The sequence below is a fragment of the Camelus ferus genome, chromosome 3 (assembly GCF_009834535.1).
Source record: "Camelus ferus isolate YT-003-E chromosome 3, BCGSAC_Cfer_1.0, whole genome shotgun sequence".
Taxonomy (NCBI): Eukaryota; Metazoa; Chordata; class Mammalia; order Artiodactyla; family Camelidae; genus Camelus; species Camelus ferus.
The window spans coordinates 46,632,476-46,644,259 of record NC_045698.1 but is presented as its reverse complement, the minus strand read 5'-3'; the positions used below and the strand labels follow the sequence as shown (position 1 = coordinate 46,644,259).

The window sequence follows — 11,784 nt, the reverse complement described above, 5'->3', positions numbered from 1 at the left end:
TCTTTTGCCATAATTATGACACAGTATTTTAATTGTGTACAATGATCTAACCTAGCCAAATGTTTCAACTTGTAAAACTAAGGAACAACTATAAAAGAACGGAACAATCTGTTCTCTGCCCATGGGTGGCTGGACACAATCCATGGAGTTCGGAAGTTCATGAACAGCTCAGCCAGTGGAATCAAGCTGAAATTCTAAGTGTACAACTCCAAAGACTGTGTAAGGTGAACCTGCCAATTGCAATACATTCTCAATCATTTGAGAGACTCATTAAAACCTCCAGAATTGCTTATAACAGTATCTGATAATCTTTATTTTGATATATAAACTCTGTACTATCTCTTAAAGTCCTTGCTCATCATCTCTAAAAAATCACAATGCCAAGCCTAATGCAGTTATCTGCCTAAAATTCAAAAGAATTTACACAGTAAAGCTGCACCCAGCATACACCGAGCATATAGGATTAGGACACTACATGTACTTTTAGAACCCAATTTGCTTTCTAAAAACTTGTTTAAAGTCTCACTGTTTGGCTCTGGGAAATAGGTGTCACTGGCCAGTTATTACTTTCTGACAAAACTACCTTCATCACGACCATGAGACGAGGTACAAATATCTTTCTTACATATAAGCAAACTGAGGTACAGGAAGGCTAAGTAATTTGTCCAAGGTCACACAGCAAGTAATTGCTGGAGGGCAAATCAATGGGACAACATGTGCAGGAGAAGCAAGTGGGTCCTGTGGCAGCAACCAGAATTTTGGGGACCTGGTTCCACATTTTGTTGCTGTCACAAAAAAACATGGTTGTGTGTCCATGTTATTTTTCTAACTCCCAAGTGACATTATTTTAACACATTTTCTAAATACTGCCCAAGTTACTTAGGCATTTTTGTGATAACTATCACCACTAGAAGAAATGTTAACATGAAACACGTGAGGGATGATGTAGTCCTCCATTTAACTTACTTGTCTTTTTACATAAGAAGAGACATGGTATAGTGTAATAGAACCATGAGCTGCCAAGAGACTGAATTCTGATTCTCCCAGCTGAGCCTTTGAAAATGTCAGGAGGGGAGACACTTCCATCCCAGTGCTGAAGCTGGGAGAATGTCTGCTTCCACCCCAACTGAAGCTAAGGGCCCTGGAGCCATGATTAAAGTACTCTTCAGCCCTGACCCTTCTTTGCACCTGCATACCCATTCAGGCCTTCACAGATACTTCATATATTCCATATGAAGCACTTTATGTTAACCAAAAGTACAGTTAGCCCTTGAACAAGGAGAGGGTTAGTGGCACTGACTCTCCTAGCAGTCAAAAATCCACATACAACGTTACAGAGGGCACGCTGCACCTGTGGGTCGTGTAGTAGTATAGTACAAGTTAAGTGAAAAAAAAATCCACATCTAAGTAGACTTATGCAGTTTAAACTTAAATTTTTCAAGGGCCCACTGTACTTAAAATGCGCTAAAAATTATAATAGGATTATTTTATTAACAGCAGACAGAGCAATCCCACTTTGTCCAACTCATTAATTTATTAACAAAGTCAACCTAGAATGGGAGTAGAGACACCAATATTCCAACAGACCATTCCAACCCTAGTTTAGTCACCTGCTAATAAGACAATGGACTAATTGATCTATCAAATCATTAGGTTTCTCATCTGCAAAATGAGAATGAGAAAGTTATGTCAATAGATTGTTGTAGGGATTAAATGAGATTTCATGTATGTGTATGCAATGTAACTTTTACTATACTTACAGACTTAAAATTATTTCAAAAAATACAAAGCATATATGACAAAATATTAACACCTGTTATTTTTGGGTGGTGAGTTTACATGTTTATAGTTCTTTGTATTTCTTTAAATTTTTCAAAATAAGACAAATTAAAATATCGATCTTTCTTACTTTTAATACAGAAATACACATGTAAGGGAATCACTTTATGCGGCGAACCTTCATCAGATGGACCGCATGCTTTCACAACAAAATCTTTGGAATAATGGTTTATAGCAGAAAGCAGAAAGCAAACATGAGCACAAAAGGTCAGAGATGGGAAGACCTCCCAAATTTAATCTAAACCTTGATTTTCCAGACTAGAAAACTGCCTGAGTGGTTTTTCAAAGTTATATCCTGCTGCTTAACGCCAATCCTAACAAAAACACCCTGATCCTGGTTTCTGCAGTGGTCTTTAGTGTATCATATTTGAAAAATGATTTTTAAAAAAATTTCCAAGTCCAATTTTATGGCACAATTTTACAATGAAAACGTGTGCTATTTGATTTTCTACATTCAGGTGAATGGTTTTACTTTTTTGGAACACTGGCAAAGTTGCCTTCGTAAACTGAGCATGTTGACTTCCAAGAACAAAGAGTTTAAATTTTAACACACATAAAAATCACTTAGGTTGTTCAATAGAATCCTTACCATTTCCTGTGAATCCAAAAGGCATGAAAAGTATAAACTATTTACTACTTTTGTAGTAAGTATGTACAGCCATAGAAAATTAAGAATTTCTTCAACCTGAAGAAATGAATCAGTGTTATAATGGAAACCTTATTTAAGAATTTATCTTTGGAAAATGATTCAGACTTGTATATTAAAAATTATATACTTAAACGTCTGAATTGCATACTAAAGATTAATTTAAAACTTTTTCTTAAAAAATTTTTCAGAAAAAGAGTTCTAAACTGAGGGGATAATCACAATCAACTTGGTTAGCTATATTCCCAGTATTATCAGCTAATTTTACTTTACCAGTAAAAATCTGAATTGAAAAAAATGTGCTCAGATTTAAGGGCACCCTTTCAAATAATTTGGTGTTTTATGATATTGCATTACATTTCCAGACAAATCAGTCTTCCGTTAGCCAAAGGATTTAGGAAACTACCAACCAGCACAGCACCCAAAATAGTTTAAAACAATAACAGATACAACTTCTGAGTGTAGTTTTCCACAGCTTAATATTAACAGCACTAATGACGTCAAAAAGGTACATTACGGAAAGAAAACAACAGGTTTAATAATTATAAAATATGTACAGAACTTGAACATTCCCGTAAGATATAATTCAAGTCACAATTGAATTATAAATGTAATGGGATACTTTGACATAATGGAAAAGACTAGTTGGTTTAAAAAAAAAGTATGTAAACCATAAAAGATAAAAAGCATTAAAAAATATACAACAAAATTCTAACCCAGTAGGTTTAAACTTTGATTTTTAAAAAGTAAACATATATTTACAGTCTTCAAATTTCACACATTTGTTACTTTTACATGATCTTTATTACCAGGATAACGTGAAATAAAAAGCTCTTAAGCACTTACACACAGAAAAAAAAATCACCAAGGAGGCTGGCAGAATGCAGTATCCATAGAAACTAAAATATGAAAAGGCCAAGGACTTTATCCTTGGAGTCATAAAACAGACTTAACCAAAACTGCAAGCCCGGAAACAAGCAGTTTCGCTGCAGAGACTTAATTGCAGGGGCCCAGTTTCCTTATCTGAAAAGAAATGATTATAAATAACAGTTATCTAAAGGGGGAATTCTGGGAGGATTAAACTATCGAGACCCAATAAGCACACTTAGGTATTAAGACCTGACTGGCTGGGGTGTGAAAGTTCACAGCACAGTTCACTCTGGGACCTTCCTGAAAGGGTTAAAGACCTCAGCATTTTTGTTCTTAATACAAGAAACAATGTTTAAAGTATAAAAATCCTTATTTGGAGTGTTCAGCCCAGTTGATTACCAAAAGCTATTTATAGAATGCTTTAATACTGATGATATTAAAGCTACCAAAACTCTGTAATGATCACAAAGGCTTGGCCTCCTGGGTTAGAGTCCAAAGTCACTTGACTCCTGACAACACTGCACAGATGTCAGTTACACACTTCATCTCTCAAACCATGTGGCGTCTGCCTTCTATGTTTTCCGTCGGTCGTAATCTCCAACCATCTTCTTAATGTGTGACAATTTGCTCTTCAATTGCTTGCAATAATTTCTCTTACTTTTGTAATCTGCAGACTAAAAAGAGAAAAAAAAATCAGGTAAATTTGAAAGTAAAAATGAGTTATGTATTAGCTGCTGGGAAGGCAGAGGTGAACAAAAACACAGGGAGTAATAGTCATAGAGAATTGCTGGGAGTGTTGGATGAAATAACATAATAGGCCTCTGGCAGTATCTCTAACTACATGGGCAGCTGATTCTCTTTGCTCCATCTCACCTCTAACCTGAGTTTTACAAACAATAAACTCAATTTTAATGATGTGTAAAATCACCAAGAAAATTTATTGGCCTTTTTGCTAACACATGACCTTAAAAAAAAAAATCAGTAAAACAAGAAACTGGTGATCTGGGCTGACTTAAGAAAATTGGGTAAATGGGGAATGAGACAGGAAATTTTACTGTATATGCTTTTAAACTCTTGAACTCAAAATCTTGATGTTTTGCAATTAAAAAAAATTAATATAAAATCTTTTAAAAACAAAAATGTTTTAAGTCAACAAAGACTGATGCCCAGTGTTGGCAAGGATATGGAGCAACAGGCATCTACACTGCTTGGTAAAAATGTAAACTGGCACAAACCAGCAATGCTGCTGACAGTCCATACCCAATGCTGGATCCCTACTCGCTCAACAACCCTGCGATTTCACTCTTACGTATATACCTAACAAATATGAGCCCATGTGCACAGACACTTAAGAAATGAACCACTGCTTCATGCCAATACATGAATGGATCTCACAAACAGTACTGAGCTAAAGAAATTACACACAAAATACATACTGTATGGTTCTATTTACATAAAGTTCAAAATAGGTAATACTAATCTACGGTGTTAGAACTTAAGGTGGTGGTCACCCCTGGGATGAGGGTAAAAACCGGACAAGCACACAAGGGGTACTAGGAAATGTATTTCTTTAGTGGAGTGTCAGGTACAAAGGGGTTTGGTTGCTTTGTGAAAATTTACCAAGCTGTACAATTCTGACTGGTGCATTTTTCTGTACGTATACTTCAACCTAAAAAAAAAATTTTTTTTTTTTACAATAGTGATAAATAGAATTTATTTTGTACAACTGTTACTGACATACACACGGCCACGGGGGACTTCCAAAATAGGTGTTGGGGCCAGAGGGCTGGCCTTTGGTGTGGCGCCTAAAAAGTGTGGACAGACACACACGAGGATGTGGACTCACAGCAGCTGTGCCCGGCCGCCCCTTCCATGGAGGGTGGGGGTGGCGCAAAGGTGAGGCCCGTAACTCTAGGCCAACTGAGACCCCTCGGCCTGGAGTGCCCAGGAGCATGGGATGGCAGGGGTTAAGCTAGGTGCTGGAAAAAAATTTTTTTTTAAATCAGGGTTGGTTGTATCTGCAAACAACTGAATCTAAGGTTCCAACTTCTTACAGTTTTCATCTTGCAATTATAGGGCCTTTTGTCTCTAATCAGTGCATGTACAACAAGGTATTCATTCTAAAGGTTAAATGAAAAACACATGATAGGAATGTTCTCCCTAAAAGCATCTTACAACCCAGGACACTTACTCCCTTCACTTGCTTCAGTCTATTGTATTCATCAGCAGCAGCCTGTTAATGAGAAACAAAGGAATACGTTTAGTGGGCATTTTCTCTTTCAAAAACAACACTCCTGATGTTATATTTTGGAGTTAAAAATGCCAGCTTATGACAAAAATATAGGGTATTAAAATAATGAAGTCTTAAAGTTCTCAAAACTATTACGGTCAGCAGAAGGGCCCGAAGGAAGCCAGTTATGGGAAATTTATGACATTAACATACTTCTCACGTCCCATTCACACAGGTAGGTACCTATTTGTTCTGCTGCCTCTCATCTCTCCCCACACCAGTCCACATGCCACGTGGACCCCAGAGGGGTTTCTCTTAAAGCACGGCTCTGATCAGGTTACATCCCATTGTAAAACTGGTCTGAGCGCCCCGTTAACTTCTCTACTAATCTAGTCTCCTACCTTTCCAGTCTCAGTGTCCACTATTGGCAATTCCTTAAAAAAATTAAACACATTAATGCCTCCAGATTTCCAACATGTTTCTCATATATCTGTACTCATGTACCTCCCCTACTATCTGGAGAATTTCTAATGGTTACCTTTCAATGAAGCTGCCCCTAAACTCTCAGACCTCCAGCAGACTTTACTCCTTTTCTGAACAGTTACAGGACTTTCTTTACATAATGTAATTATAGCTTTAGTCACATTGTCTAAGTTGCTTAGGTGTCAGTTTCCCTCTTTGAACAGGAGTTCTTTGCGGGCAGAAATGTGATTTGTCGTTCTAATCACAGCATTTCCACATCAAGGACACAGTAACAATGAATAAACATTCACTGAATTGAGAAAGGTTTATGATACCATTCAGAAGCCATAAAAGAAAAAAATAAATCAATCAAACTATGTGAGAAGCAAATACTTCAAAGCTGAAAAGCAGGTAACCCCAATTAAAAATGGCAAAGGTCTTTCATTAAATGAGTATGAAATTCAAATAAATATATAATGTGATTTTTTAAAAAGTTTAAATACTAGCATCTAAAACATGAGGCAATAATTTTTCAGGCACGAAAATGTTAGTGAGATGTGGTTCAAAGGAGCCCTCTAGAGCATTACTAGTGGGAATACAGCTGATATAATCTTTCTGGAGGGCAGTTTTGCAACAAAAGTTTAAGTGTACATAACCTCTGACTCAGCACCTTCTACTTCTGGATTTTGTTCTATCAGCTAAGCAGGTAAGCGTGCAAGGATGGAGACATTCACCAGTGTATTACCAGCAGGGGCAGAGTGTATGTGTGGTATAAAGGAGACATACCTAAATGTCTATTCATAGAGGATGACCCTTGAGTAAATTATGGTACAACCACAATATTGCAAATTGTGGAGTTATTTTTTTAACACATAAAATATTTTCTCAGTGAGTATATCTTTATTATTGACATGAAACAATTACCATAAACTACTGTTGAATAGAAAAGCAGGCTATAAGCAGTGCCAGGAAGTATTTAAAAAGAAAATCCTTCACAAAAATGGGGGTATGTCACAGAAACAAAGGAGGCAACAGAAAGAGTTCCCAACGGTTCAAGCTAAAGCAACTGAAGCAACAAAACTAAGTAGTGTTGGATTATAACCCAAAGTATAAAACAGACATCCATGCATCTATACTGATATAAATGATTAAATACATGGGAGGAACTGACAAGTTTCCCATGCAGATGAATGCCGAATAATCTGCGTAAGGTATACTGCCTTTAAAGAGCTGGTGCATAATTCCCAATTCCTTAAGTGTAATCTATGCATAGTGACTTCTTTCCAGAGAGTATAATATAGAAAGGGGGAATACAAAGGAAAAGAGTAACTTTACATGGACCAACACTACCCCTGCCAAAAGATCAAGAAAAACAACAACAACAAACCATAAATTACTACTGAGTAGAAAAACAGGAAGGATATAAGTAAAACATATAAGATGATTCTTCATCCAGGATTTTGTGTGCCTAGGTGCACGTCTGCATGGAGGGGATATTTTAACAACAATATTTCGGTAACAGAACTTAAGGCAATTGATTTTTCTGTATTGTTTGAATTTTTTCCAGAAAGAATGAATTGTGTTTATAAGTTGAAAAGTAATGTAGCTATTTTCTTTTAACTAGGAAGGTATTTATTTATGTACATAGACTATTGCTTTGTAATTCTTAAGTACATACATTAGTACACTCTTCAATTTGAAAAGACTGTAAGATGATTTCAATTGCTCAGTGAACTTAGTTTGATAATAACTAGCAAAATTTGTATCAACATTAGTATAAAGGATACTGTGTCTCCATAGATTAGAATAAAATTCTAAGTCATATAGAATTATCAGGCTTGAATTTACCATGTACTCTTCACTTTCTTCTCTATAGTCATCCAGTTCTTTGTCTAGACGGGAGAGTTCTTTATTGACCTCATCAAGCTCTGCTTGTAAGCTCTTGTACTCCTGCAGGCCAGTGTCAAAATTTCTCTTGTAGAGTTGTCTTTGTTGATCTGAAGTGATAGGTGGATATTCCCTAACAATTGAGTAAGAAAATGATTACTTATGTAACCCCAGCAGACATAAGAGCCAGTGCTTCCTCCTCAGAGATAATAAAGCTGGTAGGATATGCAGAACCACATTCTCTTGGTTTTGTTTTTGTTGTTGCTGCTTATGGGCAGGAGGTGGGATGAAAATAAGTTCTTTTAAGAATGATTATGCTTTTTCCATCACTGCTCAATTAAAAAAAACCCAAAAAACTATGCCCACTGATTTTAGAAATAAGTTGAAAATCACTTACAAAATTCAAGGGTTGTCATAGGAACTCATTTATTTGACTATACACCACCACATGATAATGGATATTTATGTTGAGAGTCTTAAAACTGGAATTTTGGAACACAAGGATGATTTCATCACTGCAGTGGCAGAGCAGCAGGCTGGCAGCTGGCTGTTTTCTGCTACCACGTATGGTTTTCAGACTGTTTTGAGCATTTTTGTGGGTAGGGGGCATATCTTGTTTTTCCTAAGTGGAAATTGCTTACTTTAAGTCCTTTGATTATAACAGACATTAAAAGGTGTTATGTATAACAATGCATGCTAACTGTAAAAATAATCTGGCAATGCATTACACTCTGAAAAAAAAAAACAACCCTGAAATTCTATCACTTGTATCTCTCAATATACCAGCTATTCTTTACATATGACGGTGATTACTCTATAATCCACTGAGGAAATATGCTGAAATTGCTTTACAGGACTAAGGGACTTCACAGCAATATGGAATTTTAAACGTTAGATCTAAGTCAGTCTCAATAGCTTCATTTTACAGAGCGGAGAAATTAAATGATTTGCTCAAAAGGGAAACAAGAATTCAGGATTCCTAATAGTTTTCATTTAAATTTTGCATGATACAAGAGAGGCAAATATTTTCTAGGTACATGGTGGAACTAGGGGGAAGGGGAGAGACGAAGTATGAGACCAGCCAGTGGGGAGGGAACTTCTACCTATAGCTGCCCCACCTACCCTTCCTTCGCCTTGAGAAGCAATGCTCTGACTAACCACCATTCACACTGCAAATGTTTCTGATTTATGCCCCATGTGTCAGAATCCTTAGGCGAAAAAAAGTCTGCAGGTCATACACAAGTACCGTTGGTGATGATGGACTAAAATAAAACCACTGAATGCACAACACTAAATTGTTAACTCGGTTGTTTACAAAACACTCTGCCAAAGTCCTTTGGATTAAACTTTTAAAGAATCTCTGGTCTCATCGTGAAAGCTCACCTTAAAAATAAACACCAAAGGAGAGCCACGGTCCGGGAATTTTATAATTAGGAAAACAAAATTCCTCTATATTTGTGTTTTATTTATTTGAAAGACTATCTTTGAGTGACCACTGGTAAAAGTAAGAGCACTGGCGACATTTATTAGCCATTTTGTGAGGGGTGTTGCAAGTGTTTTTAAGACATGTTTTTAAGCCAAAGGGTTTTTAAGTCAAATACGTCCCCTTCCCTGTCAATCTTCATTACAAAAGAAAAAAATATAACAGAAAACTGTCTCCTGTCCTAGTCGGCAAAGAATGAAGTTATATCACCCACCACAGTTTAGAATGCTACATGCCAAAATCTGGTTGGCCCAGGCCAACCATTGTATGTGCACGTGGTTTTACCAAGAAAGGCAACCCAGTACCTGATCCAGTCCTCTTCCAGCTCATCGCAGGACTCGCCACCGGTCGTGTAGTCTGTCTCATAGTAGTCTTGCTCTGATCGCTTTGACTTTCCTGCTCTGCCCTTCATGGGAGCCCTTTTGGAAAGTGTCTCCAAGTTACCACTGCTGCTGTAATGAGGCTGCCTGAAGTCATCCACAGGTGAAGTCACTGGAAGCTCCTGAACCACTTCAGGTACCCTAATAAAACAGCAATCATTTGTCAGTGAGCCCTAGGACTCTTTGCCAGCGGTCTCAGAGGGCAGGGACAGTAAGCACTCACACATCTACACGTGGGAGCATTCACTCAAGCAGCTCACATGCCCTCTGCTGAGCAGATCCCGAGCTTCCTGTGCTCAATTCAGCGCCAGCTCAGCTCCTCTAATACACACGGGCAGCTTTAAGGCTCCCATGCAAGAGGAGCTGATTAGTAACCCTTCTAAGTAAAATGGGTGTAAGATTTCACTTTAGGAAACTCATGCTGATCTGAAAGGTGTTTACCTGACCTATGCCAGGGACTTACTCCACAAAGGCTCTTAGGAAAATAACAATCATGACTCTTTCCTACAGGTTTTTCCAGTTCCATGGAATGCTGAGTGGGGAGAGGAAGGCACACACAAATCTACCTCTGCAGGCGGACTCTCAGAGATAAGCTGTAGGTAATATTAATTTTAGACTCATATATATCAATACTCTTTTCCAGACACAACATTGAAAAACTGAAAATAGTAAAAATTTAAACTAAAAAACTTTATATTATAATAGATTCAAGAGCTCATTGAAACTTTTTAAATTGCAAGTTAAATAATCCTGAAGCTGTGCAGAATGAATGGTTACCATTACACTTATTTTCCTAATGCAATTATTTAATATTGCATCAGATTTTTAATTGCACGTTTCTACCCCAAGCAGGAAAACAAAGCTTAACACAGAATAAAAGACCAAGAGCTGTGGCAATTGTAGACTGCTTCTGAATAACAGAAATGCAAAGCTTCACGTTCCCCTGTAGTCGAGAGGAAGAAGGGCAAGAAGAGAAACGGAGACAAGGTGCCTGAGACTTTCCAACATCAGCCCTGCTATTCAGATCAACTATTAGAAAGTCTGAAGTATTTTTTTCTTATTGCTTTCAACTTACAGAAACTGTCATCTTGAGCTTTGTCTATGAGGTAGACTCTGTTTTCTCGGTGATTCAAAACTGCTTGACTGGGAGGGACTGAGGGGAAGAGGTATAGCTCAGTGGTAGAGTGCACGCTTAGCATGCACAAGGTCCTGGGTTCAATCCCTGTACCTCCATTTAAAAATAGGTAAATAAACAAATAAACCTAATTACCCCCCACAGAAGAAACTCCCAAAATAAGGGGAAAACCCCCAGAACTGCTTAGTTCTAACTGTTGTCAAGGTCTGAGATTTTTAAGCATACTTATTCATTTCTTGTAGACTCCTAAAGCTTTGGGGGGGGGGTGTGGTCGAGGGTGGTGGCGGTATTTATTTCTTCTTTCTAAATTTATCCAGGGTGGCATGGCTTTGTGTGCTTTGTTAATGCTACTTCTAAAGGGAGGAAAATGTGACTTTCTCCATGGGTCAATGATTAAAGAGTTCCTAGACACTCTGCCAAAAGTGCCAGGTACTCTGCTTCTAGCTGCAAGGTGGCAAACCAAACGTTTAGAATGCAGTGGGTTTGTCTGAGGGGTCAGGGGTCAGAGGCCAGAGGGGGCGGATGTTAAAGGGCAAAAGAAATCAGAAAAACAAACAAACAAACCCAAAACAAAACCAAACCCAAAAAATAAAACATTAAAGCAGGCCTCCTGGTGGGGAGGGTATGGCTCAGTGGTAGAATACGTGCTTAGCACAAGGTCCCAGTTCAATCCCCAGTACGTCCACTAAAAAAAATAAATAAATAAACCTAATTTAAAAAAAAAAAGCAGGCCTTCTCTTATAATTTTATATTAGATATTAACTCTATAAGTCTTTACCTTAGAAATTTTCCATCTGCCCTCTCCCCACACCCTTTTAAACCCTAAACAGTAACCTGATATAACATGAAAGC

At 37.6% G+C, this 11,784-nt stretch overlaps 1 protein-coding gene across 4 annotated transcripts in view; it reads right to left on the bottom strand.

Annotated features, from left to right (window-relative positions):
• Positions 1–1,512: 1,512 nt before the first annotated feature.
• Positions 1,513–11,784, bottom strand: part of OCLN (occludin) — a 46,137-nt gene continuing 35,865 nt past the window's right edge. For all 4 annotated transcript variants that reach the window (XM_032473727.1, XM_032473716.1, XM_032473722.1 and 1 more), the window contains exons 6-9: positions 9,723–9,938; positions 7,896–8,067; positions 5,547–5,588; positions 1,513–4,029 (exon numbers count right to left, since the gene is read on the bottom strand). In XM_032473727.1, the coding sequence (XP_032329618.1) occupies positions 3,928–4,029; positions 5,547–5,588; positions 7,896–8,067; positions 9,723–9,938 (532 nt within the window). In that variant the 3' untranslated portion in view covers positions 1,513–3,927. The remainder of the gene's footprint in view (positions 4,030–5,546; positions 5,589–7,895; positions 8,068–9,722; positions 9,939–11,784) is intronic.